Source organism: Puma concolor, chromosome E1 (assembly GCF_028749965.1).
Source record: "Puma concolor isolate L17-30 chromosome E1, mPumCon1.1.hap2, whole genome shotgun sequence".
NCBI classification, from domain to species: Eukaryota; Metazoa; Chordata; class Mammalia; order Carnivora; family Felidae; genus Puma; species Puma concolor.
The window spans coordinates 17928993-17951372 of record NC_141680.1 but is presented as its reverse complement, the minus strand read 5'-3'; the positions used below and the strand labels follow the sequence as shown (position 1 = coordinate 17951372).

The 22380-nt window shown below is 35.4% G+C and overlaps 1 protein-coding gene, 1 long non-coding RNA gene and 2 pseudogenes across 3 annotated transcripts in view; 2 read left to right on the top strand and 2 right to left on the bottom strand.

Annotated features, from left to right (window-relative positions):
• TAOK1 (TAO kinase 1) overlaps nt 1–22380 on the top strand; it is a 147471-nt gene that overhangs the window by 102103 nt on the left and 22988 nt on the right. Inside the window, exons 10-17 of one of the 2 annotated variants that reach the window (XM_025917974.2) lie at nt 2393–2474; nt 6214–6381; nt 8080–8283; nt 10397–10531; nt 12577–12813; nt 14943–15071; nt 17169–17372; nt 19680–19919. In XM_025917974.2, the coding sequence (XP_025773759.1) occupies nt 2393–2474; nt 6214–6381; nt 8080–8283; nt 10397–10531; nt 12577–12813; nt 14943–15071; nt 17169–17372; nt 19680–19919 (1399 nt within the window). The remainder of the gene's footprint in view (nt 1–2392; nt 2475–6213; nt 6382–8079; nt 8284–10396; nt 10532–12576; nt 12814–14942; nt 15072–17168; nt 17373–19679; nt 19920–22380) is intronic. The other variant, XM_086686421.1, reaches the window with a different exon arrangement.
• LOC147574161 (uncharacterized) lies at nt 887–21348 on the bottom strand. Its single transcript, XR_015243960.1, has 2 exons — nt 21214–21348; nt 887–1258 (listed from the first exon to the last, which is right to left on the bottom strand). It is a non-coding gene; the product is annotated as an uncharacterized LOC147574161 (long non-coding RNA).
• On the bottom strand, nt 2260–2359 carry LOC112855811 (U6 spliceosomal RNA; annotated as a pseudogene).
• Nucleotides 2962–5239, top strand: LOC147574162 (large ribosomal subunit protein eL34 pseudogene; annotated as a pseudogene).

Sequence of the window (22380 nt, the reverse complement as noted above, 5' to 3'; positions counted from 1 at the left end):
TTTTAGAAAACTAGAATTTTTATCATTGATAGAAAATTTTAGTGTATGTATCTAAGTATATTCAAGTATATCTAGCATTTAAAAACTTCTGGGGAGATATCTAAAATGCTAAATACTTTTAAATTCGCAAGTAGTTACATAAATTAGTGAAACTTTATTTTTTTTAAGATTATATATTTAAGGCAGATTTGTAGATCATTGTTACCTGTTTAGAGATATGTAGAAGGAATCTTCTGGCACAGAGTTTACCATCATGGTATATGTTAGTAATAAATATATTGAACACAGACTATTGTTACACTCTTTGATACATAGGAATTCAAAAAAGAATTCTTGCCTTCAAGGAATTTAAAATCTTATGTGAATATGGAAAGACAAACATTGATTAAGTAATTATTACTACCTTCCTCACCCTCATCAGTAACATTGTATAATAATATGTTGCAGACTTCTAGAGCACCTGGGTGACTCAGTCAGTTATCATGTCTCGAGCTCATGGTTCGTGACCTCATTCAATCCCTGTGATGTTAGCATGGAGCCTGCTTGGGATTCTTTCTCCCTCTCTGCCCTCCCCGATTCATCCTCACTCCCTCTCTTTTTCTCTCTCTCAGAACAATAAGCATTTTTTAAAAATACATTGCAGGGGCGCCTGGGTGGCGCAGTCGGTTAAGCGTCCGACTTCAGCCAGGTCACGATCTCGCGGTCCGTGAGTTCGAGCCCCGCGTCAGGCTCTGGGCTGATGGCTCGGAGCCTGGAGCCTGTTTCCGATTCTGTGTCTCCCTCTCTCTCTGCCCCTCCCCCATTCATGCTCTGTCTCTCTCTGTCCCAAAAATAAAGAAAAAAAACGTTGAAAAAAAAATGTTTAAAATAAAAAAAAATAATAAAATAAAAATACATTGCAGACTTTTGATGTTTTACAAAATATCTAAATTGATTTTCTGGGCTTAATGGAAGTTTATGCACTTATTTAGGAATACTAAATACTTAGGTGTAAAACTGCTCCCTCCAAAACAAATAGATTGATGTTCTAAAGTTGCAATAGAGAAGATGATCCAAGAGGCAAACAAGAAAGAGAGATGGCAGGGCGCCTGGGTGGCTCAGTCGTGGAGTGTCCACTTCAGCTCAGGTCACAATCTCACGGTCCGTGGGTTCGAGCCCCGCGTCGAGCTCTGGGCTGATGGCCCGGGGCCTGGAGCCTGCTTCCCATTCTGTGTCTCCCTCTCTCTCTGCTCCTCCCTCGTTCATGCTCTGTCTCTCTCTGTCTCAAAAAAAATAAATAAACGTTAAAAAAAAATTAAAAAAAAAAAAAGAGAGATGGCTTAGAGAAAAGAAACAAAAAATTGAAAAGAATGTTATCTTAAATTTGAATGCAAAGAAGAAAGATTGGCTTCCCTAATTTTGCCTCAATATAGAACAAGTTATGATATTTAAATATGTGGGAGTAGGATTTTTTTTTTAAGTTTTATTTAAATTCCAGTTAACATACTGTGTAATGTAAGTTTCAGGTGTACAATATAGTGATTGAGCATTTCATACATCACCCTGTGGCTCATGACAAGTACACTCCTTAATCCTCATCACTTATTTAACCCATCCCCCCACACACCCCCCTTTTGTCAACCATCAGTTCTCTATAGTTAAGAGTCCATTTCTTGGTTTGAGCCTCTCTCTCCCCCCTCCCCCCACTCCTTCCCTCTCTGCCCCCCTTTGCTCGTTTGTTTTGTTTCTTAACTTGTGGGAGCAGGATTTTTTAAATAATCTGTGTAAATTTGTCCTTGGAAAATGGTAAAGATTCATTGGTTCCTTTAAATAGATTTTCATAGGGGTTCCTGGGTGGCTTAGTCGGTTAAGTGTCTGACTTCGGCTCAGGTCATGATCTCATGGTCTGTGGGTTCGAGCCCCACGTCGGGCTCTGTGCTGACAGCTCAGAGCCTGGAGCCTGCTTCAGATTCTGTGTCTCCCTCTCTCTGACCCTCCCCCATTCATGCTCTGTCTCTCTCTGTCTCAAAAATAAATAAACATTAAAAAAAATTAAATAGATTTTCATAGATTTATATAAAATATACAATATATTTTATCTGCTTTTTTTTTGATAATTCCTTTTCCATTCCCCCTCCCACCAGTAGGCACATGCCTTGATTTGTGGATGTTGTTTTCTTTAATTAAGTTTTTATTTAAATTCCAGTTAACATATAGTGTAAAATTAGTTCCAGGTGTAGAATTTAGTAATTTGACACTTACATACAACACCTATTGCTCAGAAATATGGAATACTTCATGAATTTGCATGTCGTCTTTGCACAGGGACTATGCTGATCTTCTCTGTATGGTTTGTGGATGTGTTTTAAAAGGAAATAGCAATATGTTCACTTGATACTTTCCTTTACAATAGGTCTGATTATTTTCGCAACTTTGTAGATTCTTGCCTCCAGAAAATCCCTCAAGATCGCCCTACATCAGAGGAACTTTTAAAGGTCAGTTTTACTTGGTCTGTTTTCTACCCTTAAGAAATTAAAATAATTTAAAGAAGGTGTTTTATTCTTTTTTTGATTTTGTGTCAGTATAAAGTATGCTCTACTGGAGCGCCTGGGTGGCGCAGTCGGTTAAGCATCCGACTTCAGCCAGGTCACGATCTCACGGTCCGTGAGTTCGAGCCCCGCGTCAGGCTCTGGGCTGATGGCTCAGAGCCTGGAGCCTGTTTCCGATTCTGTGTCTCCCTCTCTCTCTGCCCCTCCCCCGTTCATGCTCTGTCTCTCTCTGTCCCAAAAATAAATAAAAACGTTGAAAAAAAAATTAAAAAAAAAAATAATAAAGTATGCTCTACTAATTTTTTACTAAAATGCTCATTTTATATACTCTTCTCTTTTGGAACTTTTCTTAGAGTTTTTTCATTTGTTTTTCCAAAATTAATTAACTGCTGTACCATGTCTGAATAGAACATATAGTTGTATATTCCAAATACTACCAACTGGCCATTTGTAAGTGCAAGAATATATTCATGAGTTATAACTCCATATTTTAATTCATGTGGAACAATGTCATATTTCAAAGTTAGTAAAACAAAGTTTAACTTTGGATTTAATTTAAAAAAAATTTTTAATGTTTATTTATTTTTGAGAAAGAGAGAGGGTGCGAGTGGGGCAGGGGCAGAGAGAGGGAGACACAGAATCCGAAGCAGGTTCTGGGCTCTGAGCTGTCAGCACAAAGTCCAACACAGGACTCGAACCCATTAACCTTGAGATCATAACCTGAGTAGAAGTCAGATGCTTAACTGACTGAGCCACCCAGGTGCTCTCATTTAAGTTTTATGTCTGCCACGCTTTATATATTTATCAGTTGTATATTAAAATAATATGAAAGAAAGAGAAATGGTGTATAATATATCTGTATAATTATTGTGGGAGAAAAGAGCTTTTAAAAGAAACTGTTAAAAATGCATATCATGTTTCTGTTTCCTTTTTGGAAATAATTTTTCTAACTTGGCAATGAAAATATTCTAAGAATCATGTAAATTCTATTCGGTTTTCAATGTGTTTGGTTACTTAGTTTAAACACATGATTAGTGTATGCTCTTTATTCTCAAAAATTGATTATTTTATTTGGAGGTTGGCCATGTTATTAATAGCAATAATAACATTGTTGAACTTAATATAGTTCCTAAAACATCTAGATAAAGCAGTAGTAGAGAAACATCTAGATAAAGCAGGATTTGACTGTCTCCTTGTGCCCCTAAAGGATATTGTTGATTTTTCACTATAAGATTTAAGTAGACCATTTTTACATGAATGTTCTATAATTTCAGAGAGGTTTAATTTATTTTCACTAACACACATCAAAGATACAAAGAAACTGAAATTTGATTGTATTATTTAGAACCACAGTATGTAGAAGAACAATATAGTTTCAGTAATGATTGTGGGATTTGAGGCAGTAAGTTCATTCATAGTCTCAGAAATGAAAGCCTAGGTAAATAGGTATTTATAATAGTAACAAAAGGCTTAGTATAGCTAGAAATTATGTTAGTGATAAATAAGCAAGATTTAACATTTATTTATTTTTGGGAGAAAGAGAGCATGAGTGGGAGAGGGGCAGAGAGAGAGGGAGACACAGAATTGGAAGCAGGCTGTAGGCTCTGAGCTGTCAGCACAGAGCCCGACGCGGGGCTCGAACCCACGAGCAGTGAGATCATAACCTGAACTGAAGTTGCATGCCCAACCGACTGAGCCACCCAGGTGCCCCTAAATAAGCAAGGTTTATATGTAGAAAACTATTAAACTTAGAAATTTAAGATTTATTATTTTTGGATAAGAAGACCGAATATTGTAAATCATGATACCTTAACCTTTCTAAGGCTCAGGAAAAAGAATCTGTCTTCTTATACTATAGGCAAAGAAGTGATTTGGTGATGATAACACAACCCATGAGATGAGACCTGGATATTTGGTGGTTAGATCCCAAGTCTGCATACAGTATTCATTTTGCTAGTTCATAGCATGTATTGGCACAGCCTTACTGAAAATGATAGGAATTATCTATTTGGTACTTTCCCTTTGGTCTAATTATATTTCTGTTACAGTTCATCATAAAAAGAGCTAATAGAAAAAAATTTTAATGTATGAAGCGATCTCAGAATTAAAAATCTATAGGCCTCGTGTTTATGAGTTTGAAATAACAATACTTACGACAGTGAAAGTAGAATAAAATATCATATAATTAAAATTCTTTACAGAAGCTTTTTCCTCTTCTGGGGATGGTGTCTTTAGGCATTCAGAATGGTCCAGCATTTGACATACTGTCATAGGCTGTCCTACATACAATATAGGTTCTAACAAAACTAGGCTGTCCTGAACCCCTGGTAATAGAATCTTCTTTATACAAAGAAGGGTGGGAAAGCACCAAAATCCCCATGTGGTGTGTGCCCAGACTGACTTTGAGGAGTTTATGCTGTGACACTTACAGTTCCTATGAGATTATCTAAAACGAAAAATACATCAGCAGGGCCTATGGTGTGCTATATGTGTTTGGGACAGGATCAAGTGTGCTCTCCTGTTGAGGAGCAGAAAATCGTTAAAGTGTTGAAGGCATAAGCACAGAATCAGAAAGCTAAATAAAAAAATGAAGTTTTTTGAGTAATAAAAAAATCAAAAGGCAAAAAAAATTCTTTAAAGAAGAAATGCTTTTGAACTAACAAAGGTAAAAAGTATTACAAGAATTCAAGGACATTTCACAGAACTCAAGGCAAAAGGTGTCTTTCTGCAGTCTGTATGCTGTGTTTCTTTTTTTTTTAACGTTTATTTATTTTTGAGACAGAGAGAGACAGAGCATGAACGGGGGAGGGGCAGAGAGAGAGGGAGACACAGAATCGGAAGCAGGCTCCAGGCTCTGGGCCATCAGCCCAGAACCCGACGCGGGGCTCGAACTCACGGACCGTGAGATCATGACCTGAGCTGAAGTCGGACGCTTAACCGACTGAGCCACCCAGGCGCCCCTGTATGCTGTGTTTCTATAAATCAAAATTTATACATAGAAAATTTCTGAAGAAATGTATCAAAATGTAACAGTGATAATGATAGAATTGTTCTTTGTACTTTTCTGTATTTGATAAGGTTGAATTTATTAAATGTTAGTGGTAAAAATCACTATACAATGGCTTTTAATCAACTGCTAGTGTTTTATGGAGTGTTGTTTATACAGCATATAAAGAAACTCATACTATCCAAGTTTATGTTACTATAAAATCATTTTTGATTTTAACCATAATTTACCATAAAATCATTTCTGTTGAAACCTAATACAGCTCAGAACTGTACATGCCTTTTCTATGAAATCGGTTTTAAGAATATGTAAACCTTTTTTAGCCTTTATTTAGGGCTCTGTTGAACTTAATTCTTAGTGTTTAATTGGACTTTTTGTTTATTTCAACTCTGCATTTTCATTTAGCCAACAAAGGTATCATGTTTCTATTAAATGCACAGAGGTAGTTAAGTATGCATAGAGTGTGTGTGTGTGTGTGTGTGTGTGTGTGTATGTAGAAGACAATTTCGTAAATTAAGAAGCCAAAAATGTAGTAGAATTAGATAGCTATAGATTATATGCATTATCTATTATGATTAATTACGATAGTAACTACTGTTTGAGAAAGGGGTACATTTGTACGCATTAAAAATATATATATAAATTTCAACCTGACTTTCACCTTCTTCTTTTATCCAGCACATGTTTGTTCTTCGGGAGCGCCCTGAAACAGTGTTAATAGATCTCATTCAAAGGACAAAGGATGCAGTAAGAGAGCTGGACAATCTGCAGTATCGAAAGATGAAGAAACTCCTTTTCCAGGAGGCACATAACGGACCAGCAGTAGAAGCACAGGAAGAAGAAGAGGTAATAACTTAGAAATGACTCAAATATTGAGCCCTCTTTATTGGCTTCTTTCCTTATGCACCTAGTCTTGCCATGAATGTTTTATATTAGTGGTTCCCAGATTGTGTTTTCTTAATATTGGTCCTGTAAGATCCCAGGAGGGAAAAAAGGTTTTGCATTCTTTAAACCTAACCCCTTCGTAGTACACAATGACCTGATAAAGCTCTGCAAAGTCTTTTATTAAAGAAACTTATTCAACTTTAATCTAGACTCCATCAAATTTTTTGGCTACTGAACCCTGTTTTGCCTTATTACCTGATTGCATGGGACATGCTTTTGGAAGTATTTGAAATTATAGACTCTAGAAATTGACAGTACTCATTCAGAAGTCGTTAGAATTACAAAGCATTGTGCTCTGTCACCAGGGATACTTGAATCAGAAGTTCTATATAATTTCATTCCATCTGCACAGTTCTAAAGTACCAATTTTACAGATGAGTAAAGCAAAGCTCAGTGGTTAATTTCTCATAGGTTCATATGGGTTCAAATTCACGTATCTCTCACTCTCAAGGCCAAGTTCTTTCCATGTTGCCTTTTGTAGGGTATGGAAATATAAATTTGCAATAGAAATGTTATAGAACTTCCTCACAAGGAAATCTACATATTTGTGGAGCTATCTTTTTTTACTCTAAATATTTTCATTTTTCTTTGTTCCTGTCAGAATTTGTTGATTCTTTTTTACTACTTTTCAGAGAGATCAGTTTGCATTCTGAAACCAGGAGCAATAGTTACTTACTTTACTTTTTCTTTTTTAATAGTGCTACATAATTAATGAACTAGAAAATACAAGACTTTCTTAACTTACAGTTTTGGTGTTGTTCATTTTGTTTTTTAGTTCATACAGTGATCACTAGAAGATTACTTTGAGCTTTTTTAGATATCTGAAATATTTGAGTAAAGTTGTAAAATTAATAAAATTCTAATGTAGTTAAATCTATAACAGCATCTCTTTTAGGCTGGGGATATATATATACATATGTGTATATATATATATATACACATATGTATATATATAATCATATGTCTGTGTTAAATTTTGCGTATCTTACAGAATTTTGGTGCCCAGATAACATGGCTTGCCTGGTTACTTCATAAAACATTCTTACGAATGTGATTAAATGTATAGGTAATACATAATTTTTAATTTACAAAAAATAGATGGGAATTAATACTAAATTGATGAAAGAAGGATAGGCTAGATAATATATTCTGAGGAAGGAAAATATACTTAAAAGGCTTCCTTAAAAAATAACTAAAAGGGGTTATTTATAAAATTAAAAATGACTGGTGTGTATTTTAAGTATGGGAGTTATTGAGAAATGAGCAAAATTTTCTCTATACCCCATGAGATGTGTGGTAGAAATAGATTTCAAAAGTGACAAATTAAAGAAAATGCTACACTGTAGAAATAACCCATAAATGATTAACTGAATTTTTGACATGGTTGGGCTTTTTGTTATTTAGGTGTTGGTCATTTTTATTTTGTTTGTTTTTCAGCTGCTAAACTTCCTTCCTGGTCTTGGCAAATACAGGGAATTTCTCACAATAGACCTCTAATTTTCTTTCTTAAAGATTGTGTGCCAAGCACTGTGATAAGTGATTATAAGTAGCAATTCAAAAGAGATAAAGATACTTGAACCTAATGCTTTTTTCCCTTAGGAACAAGATCATGGTGTTGGCCGGACAGGAACAGTGAATAGTGTCGGAAGTAATCAGTCTATTCCCAGTATGTCCATCAGTGCCAGTAGCCAAAGTAGTAGTGTTAACAGTCTTCCAGATGCCTCAGATGACAAGAGTGAGCTAGATATGATGGAGGGAGACCACACAGTGATGTCTAATAGTTCTGTCATCCATTTAAAACCTGTGAGTATTTGGGTTTCAGTGAAAAAAAATTTCAGCTTTGGTAAATAATTTTCTTTATCTGATTAGTTTAATAAGGAGCTTGTCTTGGATGTTTCAGAACTTTGGAACATTTTTCGGTAACTTATTTTAAAGTGACATTAGGCTTGTTAATTCCCAGTATAATATCTGCATTTGGGAACCTATTGTTTTGAGAATACAAAAAGAATATTTTAAAAATCTTAGAAGAAAGACATATATAGAAACACTAGGTAATATATAATTTGAAGTTAGTTTCATGAAAAATAAAGTATTTAAAATATTTACAAATAGTAAGTATACACTTGAAAGTCATGATAATGGTTGTCTTTGGGGAGTAGGAAAAAGGATTGCAGTGGGTAATGATCAAAAGTGACTTGCATTGTCTGTAATGTTTACATCTTTAAAATAAAGATGTGGTTCATATATACAATGGAATACTACTTGGCAGTGAGAAATACTACTTGGCAATGTTGCCATTTGCAGCAATGTGGATGGAACTGGAGGGTATTATGCTAAGTGAAATAAGTCAGTCAGAGAAAGACAGATACCATGTTTTCACTCATATGTGGGATTTGAGAAACTTAGCAGAAGACCATGGGGGAAGGGAAGGAGAAAACAATAGTTTCAAACAGAGAGGAAGGCAAACCATAAGAGACTTAAATACAGAGAACAAACTAAGGCTTGAAGGAGGGGGCAGGGCGGGGGGAACGGGTGATGGGCATTGAGAAGGGCATTTGTTGAGATGAGTACTGAGTGTTGTATGTAAGCGATGAATCATGGGAACCTACTCCTGAAACCAAGAGCACATTGTATATACTGTATGTTAGCTAACTTGACAGTAAATTATATTTAGAAAAAAAGGAAATATGATTTTTGCTACATTATTCTTCATACTTTTGAGTGCAAAATTTTTAATTTTCTTGAAAACATTTGAAAGTCAGGTAACTTGTTTTTAGTAACTAATAGGAATACTTCCTTTTTAACTTCACAGCTTATAGTATTACCTAGAAGCTTATTAGGCACAAGAACTAAAAGGTAGAACTAACCCAAGTATTCATCAACAGATGAATACATAAATAAACCATGGTATATACATACAATGGAATATTATTCGGCTATAAAGAAGAATGAAATTCTGATATATGCTACAACGCAAGTAAACCTTGAAATGTTAACACTAAGGGGTATTAAGCCAGATGCAAAAGGAAATATTGCATAATTCCACTTACATAAAATATCTAGAATAAGCAAATTCGTAGAGACACAAAGTAGATTAGTGGTTACCAGGGACTTGAGTGGAGGATAAAATGGAGAGTTTTTGTTAATAGATACAATTTCCATTTGGGGTGATGGAAAAGTTTTGGAAATGGTGGTAGTGGTGTAACATTGAGAATATAATTATTGCCACTGAATTGTACATCTAAACATGGTTAAAATGGCAAATTTTATATATATTTTACTACACTCCCACAAATAGTGCTTAGGAATGATGGTGGTATTATTCAGGACAAACTCATGTTTAATTTTTGCATCCTTAGGCAGTAGAATCAGCAGTAAAATAAGATTATTCCCACAATTAGTTGGTTGCTACTTAATTTACTTCCTCTTCAGTTAATGAACTAAGCTATATATAAGGAAAGACATCATTTCTTAAAAGATTTACAGTTACTTTTTGATTACTTACTTTGGACAGAAGGCAGAAGTATTATAAAAGTATTTTTAAGATATATTATTGTTTTCAAAAAAAAAAAGATATATTATTGTTTTCAAAACCCAAGAGCCTTAGAGTAATTAATTTTTGACTGCTGTTTAAAATTATTAAACCTTTTCCATTTTATATATAATAATTAGGATATAAATCTAACCTCATATATTTCCTTATCCTAAATCTGTGTGCTGTTTCATACACTTAGGGAATAATGTTTCCTGATTCTAATTATATTGAAAATAAAATGTCAGCATTCTCAATTTTTGTTTTTACTTTTTAAAATTATTTCTTTAAGATAAATTGACCACATGGTCTCTAAATTTTCTTGAAAGTTCAAGTGAACTGTATTTGTTCACCTCAAATAGTATTGTCTCCTTCTTTGCTTAGGAGGAAGAAAATTACAGAGAAGAGGGAGATCCTAGAACAAGAGCATCAGATCCACAATCTCCACCTCAAGTGTCTCGTCATAAATCACACTATCGTAATCGGGAACACTTTGCTACTATACGGACAGCATCACTGGTATGTTCTTCCCTTGAATTAGAAATACATTTCTCAGGGATGCCTGGGTGGCTCAGTAGGTTAAGCATCCAACTCTTGGTTTTGGCTCAGGTCTTGATCTCACGGTTCATGAGATCAAGCTCCATGTTGGGCTCTGCACTGACAGCAAGGAGCCTGCTAGGGATTCTCTCTCATCCTCTCTCTCTATGCCCCTCCCCTGTTCATGCTTGCATGCTTGCTCTCTCTCAAAATAAATAAATATTTTTTAAGAAGAAATACATTTTTCATTTTGGATTGTGGCATCTATACTCAGGTTATGACTATGTCTTATTTTTTTGTATCTGAGGATTATTTTATAAAATACCCATTCAACATTTAAGTGCCTTTTATAAGATACTATATAGAATACTCTGAGAGACATTAAACTAGTAATGTCTTCACGGTGTACAGAAATAACTAATATATTAGAATATATCAAATGCTTAAGAGGGCTAGAAGGTACTAAATAGGAATTCAGATTATTTTTGGTTTGTGGCATAAAGGAAGTATTTATAAAAGAAATTGGTTGAGATTTTAATAATTAGTTGGTTTTAGGCACAGAGAGGAAGAAAAAGTTATTTCTACAATATAAGAATTAACAGTAAGGAAATAACCGAGGCTAACCAAAATGGGGGAATGTTTGTGAAATGGCAAGTAATTCAGTTTGATGTATTCAAAATATAGTTCTGATTTCCCAAATAACAATAAAAAGTGGATTATGGGGGTGCCTGACTGGTTCAGTTGGTTAAGTGTCCCAACTCTTGATTTTGGCTCAGGTCATGATCACAAGGTCTGTGAGCTTGACCTCTTCATTGGGCTCTGCACTGACAGTGTGGAGACTGCTTGGGATTCTCTCCCTCCTCTGCCCTGTCTTTCTCTCTCTCAAAATAAATAAATGAACTTAAAAAAACTTAAAAAAAGGATCATATATCAACAAGGATGTTGTTGTAGTGGGGTGCTTATTACCCTTATCAGTCAGATTAAGTAGGACCAAAACATGATAAAGGATACACTGGATAAAAAGAAATTACATTAAGATATCATATGAAAAGTAGGCTGTTAGAAAATATGACAGGAAGTAAAAAAAGATGTATCTGAGTAAAAAAGTTATCTGAGTTATCAGCTACATAAGCAGACTTTATAAATCCCATGCAGTGGCCCATGAATCTGTATGACATGTGGGGTCAAGAATGCCATCACCCACACTGGGTATAGAGATTACTTACAAATAAAGAAAATTTTTAAAAATGATTAATTTTATGCTATGTGAATTTTTAGCTCAATTTAAAAATCCAATTTATACATTTTTTTCTTTATAATCAGTACCTTTTGTATCCTGTCCAGGAAATATTTGTTTACCCAAGTAATGATGGTAGTCCCATGTTTTCTTTTGCTTTATGATTCTGAGTTTTATGTTTAGGTCACATGATTCTTTTCAAAGTAATTTTTGTATATGGAATGATATATGAGCCAAGGTTTATTTCTTTATTTTTTATACAAATAACCAGTTGTTTCAGCAGGATTTTTTTTTTTTAGAGAGTGTGAGCTAGGGAGGGGCAGAGAGAGTGAGAATCCTAAGCCGGCTCTGTGCCCAGCACGGAGTCTAACTCGGGGATCGATCTCCCAAACTGAACCGTGAGATCATGACTTAAGCCGAAATCAAGAGTCTGAAGCTTAACTGACTGAGCCTCCCAGGTGCCCCTCAGCAGGATTTGTTAAAAAACACTTTCCTTTTTTAATTAACTTGACTCCTTGGTAGAAAATCCAATTAACTATGTGTGGCTCTGTTTCTGGATTTTATTCTGTTCCTTTGGTCTATTCAGCCTGTCCTTATACCAGTACCACACTGTTTTGGTTGCTGAAGTGTATGTCTTCCAATTTTTGTATGCTCCTCAAGATTGTTTTGGCTAAATGGGATCTTTTACATTAATTGCCTGCTTAGTTAACAGCAGAGTGGTCTTAAAATGCTTTTGAAAGAAATGTGTTGCTTTATTTTATTCTTTTTTCTCTATTGTTTGTATGTCTAGGTTACAAGGCAAATGCAAGAACATGAGCAGGACTCTGAGCTTAGAGAACAGATGTCTGGCTATAAGAGAATGAGGCGGCAACATCAAAAGCAACTGATGACTCTGGAAAATAAGCTAAAGGCTGAGATGGATGAACATCGCCTCAGATTAGACAAAGATCTTGAAACTCAGCGTAACAATTTTGCTGCAGAGATGGAGAAACTTATCAAAAAACATCAGGCTGCTATGGAAAAAGAGGTGATTGATTCAGTATTATTAATTTGTGACCATCCCAGAATTAACCAAGATAACATTTTGATATTAGAGTATCTTTTCCTCAGAACCAAACAAATCAATTGGAGAAAGGGAGGGATATTTATATAACATGTATAGTATGAAGTACTGTGTCTGGGAACCAGTAGACATGGGATTGTTTCCTGATACTTGATAGGTTTATAGTGTCACGGTGGGTAAATCATTCAACCTTTCTGGCCCTCAGGTACTCTGGTTATCTGAAGAGTTTGATAAATCACCTATCAATAAGGTGGCTCAGGTCTCAAAAAAAATCATTCATGATTCTCTTCCTTGTGTATTTTTTGGAAATCTTCCTTAAATTTAGACCAGCATTTTTATATCAGACAATAATTAAAGATTAAGAGATTCAGATTAAGGTTTAGCCCATTTGTTTATTTACAAATAAATGTCATTCTACTATATGATAAAAGTACATTTTTTAGTATTAATGTTTTGTGAAACCTTTTCTTCTAAAGGTTTTTGTTGTCCCATCAGTTTCATTTTATTTTGATAGTCAAATTTGTCAAGTACAATGTAAGCTTCTCAGTAAATTCACAGAATACCTTCAGATATGTCTGACTAGTCCACATTGAGGCATTATTTATCATAGCTACCCTATTCACCCTTCTTCTCCCCCAAAAAGAACCACTATCTCTTTATCGTAGTGGCTTATAATATAAATTTATTAATTTACATATTAATAAATATTTATCAAAGTAAATATTTGATTTTGAAATAATTTGGTGAAAGAAAACTATCCTATTGGGCGCTGGGTAGTATTTTCAATAACTTAGGAAGAAGTAGATTCTAACATACTTAGGAAAGCAATTCATGAAACAGGATGTAGAATATGATTACAAATTTGTTTTAAAAATATATATGCTTAGAAAAAGTTAGGAATATGTACCAAAATGTTTATATTGGTTATCTCTGGGTGCTAAAATCATGGAAGATTTTCCTTCTTTGTGTTTTTCTGTACTTCATAAATGTTCTACAATGTTTATGCGTTGCATATATAATCAGAAATAAGGTGTGCATATCAGTCATTAGAGCGTGCAACTCTTGTTATAAGTTGTAAGTTTGAACCCCATGTTGGGTGTAGAGATCACTTACAAATAAAATCTTTAAAAAAAAGAAAGATAACAATATGATGCATATATCTGATATTTAATATTTTCATATTATTTAATATATAAATAAAAGGTCAGGGTTTAACTTGAAGAAGTCAACCAACATAAGAAGTCATGATTTTTGGTCACACAAAGTCACACATTTGTAGATAAGTGATATATAAATGTGTGTTTTGTTTTACTGGGGGGAGAACACACTCCTGTTAAATGGGGGGAAAAGGTATAAACATTAATCAACATTTTATTTATTTTTTATTTTATTTTTAGAGAAAGCATGTGAGCAGGGGAGAGGGGAGGTGGGGGGGAGAGACAGAGAGAGAGAGAGAATCTTAAGTAGGCTCCATGCTCAGCACAGAGCCTGCCATGGAGCTCCATCCCATGACCCTGGGATCATGACCTGAGCCAAAATCAAAAAGTTGGATGCTCAACCAACTGAGCCATACAGGCGCCCCAAAGATCATGTTAAAGACAGGTTCCATTTTATTGGTTCTCTGAAATTCAAATATGGATGCTGAGTAACAATTATGAATAATTTGGTGGGGAGGATGCCTGGGTGGCTCACTCAGTTAAGTGTCTGACTCTTAATTTCGGCTCAGGTCATGATCTCATGGTTAGTGAAATTAAACCCCATTTGGGGCTCTGTGCTGAGCATAGAGTCTGCTTGGGATTTCTCCTCTTTCTCTTGCCCCTTCTTCGTTTGTGTGCATTTTCTCTCTCTCTTTCTCTCTCAATCTCTCTCTCTCTCTCTCTCTCTCAAATAAGTAAACTTTAAAAAATTAATTTGTTGGGTATTCTCATTTTGGTAATACTTAATGCTGATCACTTGATCTTAGCCAAAAGGCCGAGAAGCAATGTTGATTTTCTATTTTTGGTTGAAAATTACCTCCTTGGTAATGTCTTCTTAAACTGTTGCTTTGAATGTATCAACTTAACTAATTCGATCCATTTTCTAAATTTCTATAGGCTAAAGTGATGGCCAATGAGGAGAAAAAATTTCAGCAACATATTCAGGCTCAACAGAAGAAAGAACTAAATAGTTTTTTGGAGTCCCAGAAAAGAGAATATAAACTTCGAAAGGAACAGCTTAAGGAGGTACTTATTTTATAAACTTTTTCAAGCCAGTTGTCTGCTTACTGATTGTATGTGATGTTGATCAACTCATAGAGCCACTAAGATAAAATTTTTGTTTGTTTTTTGTCATCATAAAATGTTTATCAGTTTGAATGAAGACATTGATTATAATCAATTACTCTTCAGTGGATTGAGATTCTCAGTTGAGTAGGGTCTAAAAAGAATCGTCTCCTGCCAACAGAAGTTATTTTATTTATAATAGCTTTTGTAAGCACTTATTAAGTAACTGAATGATTAGAAATAAAAATATATGAGCTGTGAAACAAAAAGCCGCACATTTCTTTCTGTATAACAGGAGTCAAACTCTATACTAGAACATTGGGTTTGAAAAGATTATAAATAGGATTCCCAATTGTAAATAAATATCCAACAGCATGCAGTTTCCCAGTGCAGTAAGAGTTGAATGTTAATGGATATATTAGTTTAAATAATCTTTTAGGTGTATAACTTGTGTATGTATGCCTGTGTGTGTGTGTGTGTGTGTGTGTGTGTGTGTGTGTGTGTTCATTTGGAATAGTGATTCTCAGTGTAGAGGAAGGGACATACTAGAGTTTTGGTGGGGAAGTTTCCTGGCAGAAGATTTTGAGAAAGACACCCTTGGGTATAATGTGGCCCGTGTTCTCCTTGTCTCTTTCTATACTGTGTGTGTATATATGTCCTCTTTGGAGAACTACTAATTTATGTGTTTGTTTTTATGTGTTTGAATATCTTGTGAACTAAAGTTAGAAAGAATTGGTCTCTTTCTTGAATAACAGGGGAAGGACCATAAGGTTAGTAGTCTCTGAAAAATCAACTTACACTTAGGAATGATGGCTGATTTGTATTCTCTGCAATATTGATGTTTTTTTAGGTTGAAAATATGCTAGTATTAACATCCTAGGGTTTGTCTCATTGAGTGTATCATGAATGTTCTCATCTTGCCCAATATAAATGCAATTTCATTTAGATAGTTTCTAAGATGATATTTAAAATGCTATAGAGGGACACTTGGGTGGCTCAGTCGGTTAAGTGTTCTGACTCTTGATTTCAGCTCAGGTCATGATCTCACTGTTCATGAGTTCAAGCCCTGCATCAGGCTCTGTACTGACAGTGCGAAGCCAGCCTGGGATTCTCCCTTTCTCTCCCTCTTTCTCTCTGCCCCACTCCCTCACGTGCACAAGTGTGTTCTTTTTGTCTCTCAAAAATAAATAAATTTTAAAAATAAATACAGTGCTGTAGAAAAGCCTTGGTTTTTATTTGTTTAGTGGTATTATAATGCCAAATATTAAATACCACTCATAAAGAATGTCTCTGTTCTCCCCTGGTTTTGTTGGTTTTCCATTTAATTTCCAAGTCTTTTATATTGAGTGCATCCGTAATCTTGCCAAAAGCTTGATATTTAGAATGTCAAAAACCAACTGAGACATAACTGTATTGTAGCCCTAACTTTAATTTACATTTGATTTTCCCCTGAAAGCACCACCTTCTGTCTATTCTTGGGATGGATTTAAAGAAAGATATGTTTTACTTCATTTACCAATTATTATGTACTTTTGAGTCATCATACTTGTAGTTATGCAAAACCAAAAGGTATGCATGTTTTCTAATGTATTTTTCTCTTTTCCTGTCCTAATTCACCGGTAACTCAAGAAAAAGGAAACTATTTACCTAACTCCTTAAGGTCATTGCCCTGTTTGAGCATTAGAGAGAACACAGATTCAGTACTTTTATTTAAATTTACCAGCTACCAAATATTACATTAACTACTTTCATGTAGTTAATTTTTATGTTTTTTTCTCTTTCTTTCTTTCTTTCTTTCTTTCTTTCTTTCTTTCTTTCTTTCTTTTTAATATTTGTTTATTTTTGGGAGAGTGCATGTGAGGGAGGGGCAGAGAGAGAGGAGGACAGGATCCAAAATGGGTTCTGCTCACAGGCTGACAGCAGCAAGCCCAATGTGGGGCCTCAAACTCACAAACCACTAGATCATGACCTGAGCCGAAGTCGGATGCTCAACTGACTGAGCTACCCAGCTACCCCAATTTTTATGTATTTTGAACTGAGTTGTTTTTTTGTTGCCAGGAACTGAATGAAAACCAGAGCACCCCAAAAAAGGAAAAACAAGAATGGCTTTCAAAGCAGAAGGAGAATATACAACATTTCCAAGCAGAGGAAGAGGCTAATCTTCTTCGACGACAGAGGCAATACCTAGAGCTGGAGTGCCGTCGCTTCAAGCGAAGAATGTTACTTGGACGCCATAACTTGGAGCAGGACCTTGTCAGGGAGGTATGTTTGAATGATATGAAATCAGAAATAAGTCCCATCACATCTCAGTTATAAGGCCTTTACACTCATTAATCCTCTCTGCCTAAATCCTTCTTCCCCAGATACCCAATCTATATAGCTAGCTCTCTCTCCTCTCCCTTCTTTAAATGTTCTTCTTTGTACTTTTTTCTCTTACACATACACTTTTTGGGGGAAGTCTCTCTTCCCAGCTAGAATGGAAATTATGTGAAGTCATAGGTTTTGTACAGGTCTTTGTATCCCTAGTGTCTGGCCCATAGTAGGCATTCAATAAATATTTATTAAATAAATAATATTTATTATTTATCCATGAATGAAGTATTAATTTTTAAATATGAGAACGTTAATTGGATGATTTATGCCTTTTGATCTGAAATGAGTGCCATGAATTGTGTGTTACCACTTAGCACATTGTTATAATCATACATTTATTAACTGGTCAAGTGTAGAAACTCTTATCAAAATGAAAACAATTTTTTTTCTTATCAGGGATAACTGTGAACATAGATAAATTTATTTCCAAGATGGCTTAAAATAAGCTTCAAGTATAGCATAACTGTTCAAATTCAGTAATAATTAAAGAAATTGAAATTAAAACAGTTGCATCAATTAGATAAGAACAATTAAAAAGACTGGTAACATGGGGAAATGGACAGTATTGGTAAGTATAAAGTATAAACTGATACTGCCCTTTTGGAGTATAATTCAGCAATAGGTTTTAAAATTTAATATGCATCTATATTTTTACCAAATCTACTTCTGGGACTGTATCCTAAAGAAATAATAACATTGGGCGCCTGGGTGGCTCAGTCGGTTAAGCGTCTGACTTCGGCTCAGGTCATGATCTCGTGGTTTGCGAGTTCGAGCCCCACATCGGGCTCTGTGCTGGCAGCAGGAGCCTGGAACCTGCTTCAAATTCTGTGTCTTCCTCTCTCCCTGCTCCTCCACTGCTCATGCTCTGCCTCTCTCTCTGTCTCTCAATAATAAATAAACGTTAAAAAACTTTTTTTTTTTAAAGAAACAGTAACATGGTTATATGATGTATCTATCATGCCATGGATATTTATTGAAAATTTGTTTAAAGCAGAAAAATGGAAAAATTAGGAATTGCAAAGCAGTAGCTTACTTTTGAAACTTAAAAAAAAATTTTTTTAATGTTTATTTATTTTTGAGAGAGAGACAGAACGTGAGTGGGGGAGGGGCAGAGAGAGAGGGAGACACAGAATCTGAAGCAGGCTCCAGGCTCTGAGCTGTCAGCACAGAGCCTGATGGCGGGGCTCTAACTCATGAGCCATGAGATCATGACCTGAGCCGAAGTTGGATGCTTAACCAACTGAGCCACCCAGGCACCCCTTACCATTGAAACTTAAAAAAAAAAAAGATCTTTATGTACTGATCTGATCTGGTGAAGATGTATGTCCATTATATTTTTAGGTGAAGAAAGCACAGTACAGGCCTATAATGTATATTGGTATTCAGTTTTAAAACTGTAGGTTTTGTATAACAGATGTGTCATGATAAGCATGGGGGGATATTTCGGAAACATTTGCACCAAACTGTTGGCTTCTGGAGAAAGGGCAAAGGAGGCAAGTTTCACTTCTACACTTCTACAGTGTGTGTGGGTGTGGGTGTGTCTGTTGTATGTGATACACTTGTTCCTTTTATTCTGAAAAAAATTTATTGAGCATGATGTGCTAGGTATTATTCTGAGGACTTCGCATTTATGAACTTGTTTCATCCTCGCATTAAATCTACGAAATTGCTATATTATCTTCGTTTGAGAAGTGATGAAGCTGAAGCCAAGAGTTTAAATAACTAACCCAAAGACTTACTGCTCATCAGTAGCAGAGCTATGATTTAAAATACAGGCAGCCTAGCTCTACAGTCCATGTTTTTAACCACTACACTACATTGGGTATACTGCATGTAATAGACTTGAATAGCATACTCTGAAAAAATACACTGGATGACTTGTGAACCCTCTTCAAATATAAAACTAGAAAACAATAAAGAAAGGAAAGAGGGGAGGACATTAAACCTCTTGAGATAGATTTGGTACCTTTTAAACTCACTGCATGAAGTAGTGTTAATGAATAGTAAATGAACAGTGTAAGGAAATGTGCTAATTGTTTATTTACTACAGCAAATATTATAAAACTCTAATACGATGCAGCCATTATTACATCAGAGGATTACATCTATTTCTTGGTTATTCTGTTTCTTAGGATTATTTTTTCCAGGCATCATACAGCAGTAAATTATACTTTTGCTTTTTGTGTTGTGGATTAGGAGTTAAATAAAAGGCAGACTCAAAAGGACTTAGAGCATGCCATGCTACTGAGACAACATGAATCCATGCAAGAACTGGAGTTCCGTCACCTCAACACAATTCAGAAGATGCGCTGTGAGTTGATCAGATTGCAGCATCAGACTGAGCTTACAAACCAGCTGGAATATAACAAGCGAAGAGAACGAGAACTAAGGCGAAAGCATGTCATGGAGGTTCGACAACAGCCTAAGAGTCTGAAGGTACCCCTTTAACCTAAGCTTCTTGATAAAGGGGGAAAAGAGATAAAATGCATCCATGTAAACCGTAGAAGTCTAAGAGGTCTGGCATAAAGAATTTGAATAAACTTTTTTCATTTTAAGAATGTTTGGTTAGTTTTAATGTGGAGTGTCCATAGCTGTAGACTTTTTGCTTATGTATTTTTCAGCAGCGTACCAAAACTTTTGACTGTGGGAAGTACCATAAACATGAATCAAAATTCTTATTTTATTTTTTTATTTTTTTTTTTTTTAATTTTTTTTTTTCAACGTTTATTTATTTTGGGGACAGAGAGAGACAGAGCATGAACGGGGGAGGGGCAGAGAGAGAGGGAGACACAGAATCGGAAACAGGCTCCAGGCTCTGAGCCATCAGCCCAGAGCCTGACGCGGGGCTCGAACTCACGGAGCGCGAGATCGGGACCTGGCTGAAGTCGGACGCTTAACCGACTGCGCCACCCAGGCGCCCCCAAAATTCTTATTTTAAATGTACGCAAAATGTGCAATGCTGATATTACAGTCTACATGTCAACATGGTAACCTGTTGTCTTCTCACTGTTGTCCCAAGTAATACAGTTTTGGAATCTTATTTCCTCTAAATATGATTTGTTTCCAGAAAAGGCACTAAGTTCTTAATCAGCACAAAAGCAATGAATGAAAACTGCTTTTTTATCCCCTCTCCCTTCATTATCTATACTTACTGTAAGAGGAACAAGGGAATCATCACAGTGTTACCCCCAGTCTGCTTGCTTGCTTTCTTTGCTTGGTAGTGTAGGTAAAAACTATGGCATAGGTAGTTGGAGGTATAATATTTTTTTTAATTGGCACATCAGGGTAAAGCAAATTGTTATATGCCTCCCTCTCCAAAATAAGGAAAAACAAGTGTTGGTGATATATAATACAAAGGACTTTAAATTTTGTATTTATTTTGAATACAGGAACTCATTCATATAATATGAAATTCAAAATATACCAAAGTATATTATAAAGATTTCCCCCTCTCTGCCTCTCCAGCCAGCTGATCTAGCCCTGAATCAACCAGAGTTAACAATTCTAGGATGTTTTCAAATTTTGTAACTTGTAATAAATACTTGAAGAAATATAATCAATCACATTAATCTTAATGAGCAAAAACAAAACCATCTACTACATAAGCTGTTGTCTATAGTAGTACCTATTTACATCCATTAAGGCCTACAACCCACAGTATTTCCTTTTTAAACTTTACCCTGACCCCTTTTATTTGATAATTTAACTATAGAACTGTTCTTTGTCTTACCTGAGTAACTGTCCTGGAGTGAAGTGCAGTTCATTCACAGAGGTAATCTATGTTAAAATCTATACCCAATCATAACTCTGATTCCCACCCAACTCCATTCTAATAGGCTGTCTTGAATGAGATATAGAAGCAGAATTAAAGTGTTTTACCCTTTCCTTGTGAAGGATAAAATTTCACTTTGCTATGTCTTCAAAATAACTAACATCAATTAAAGAGTAACTTGTGTTGACTACCCATATAACCTTCATTAGTCATTGCTTAGAAAAACTGGAATTCATAATGATTTTTCAGCTTTGTTTTGTCTTTGTAATGAAGACCTTTGTCTTCAGAACAATTTCCCACCAAAAGATTTTTAAAACATGTCTGTAAGATTAGTTACCATTTTATTTATTTATTTTTAAATGTTTATTTTTTTTTGAGAGAGAGAGACAGAGACAAGCAAAGGAGGGGCAGAGAGAGACAGGGAGACACAGAATGCAAAACAGGCTCCAGGCTCTGCGATGCGTGGGGCTAGAACTCATGAACCACGAGATTATGACCGGAGCCAAAGTCGGACACCCAACCGACTGAGCCACCCAGGCAGGCACCCCAGTTATCATTTTAAAGTCAGCAGTACCCAAAAGTAAACCAAACTGAAAGCTTGTGAGTTTTCTATAGTCATACTATAAATCTGTTATGACTGCATTTCATTGAGACTTGGAATAGGTAGTTGTTTGATATTTAACCCTTCCTTTCTGTTTCCTCTTGTTGGAGCCTTTTCAGTTTGAAAGCTTATAAACACTAGATTTGATTTTTACAGATACTGTACAAAAAGTGAGGAAAAAGTAGTATTTCATAGTCATGGACTTTGAATAGAAAGCCTCCTTTTCTTTATTTTTTTAGAGTTAACAAACTTGTGTGCAAGCAGGGGAGGGGCAGAGAGAGAGAGGGAAAGAGAGAATCCCGAGCAGGCTCCACACTCAGCGCAGAGCCCGATGTGGGGCTCAGTCTCATAACCGAGAGATCATGACCGGAGTCGAAATCCAGAGTTGGACACTTAACTGACTGAGCCATCCAGGCATCCCTAGAATGATTCCTTTAATGACCAGTGAGCTCAAGATTTTCCATAAAGGAAATCATTCTGTTACATTAGTAGGGAAGAAAATCACGATACTTTCTTAGTTATAT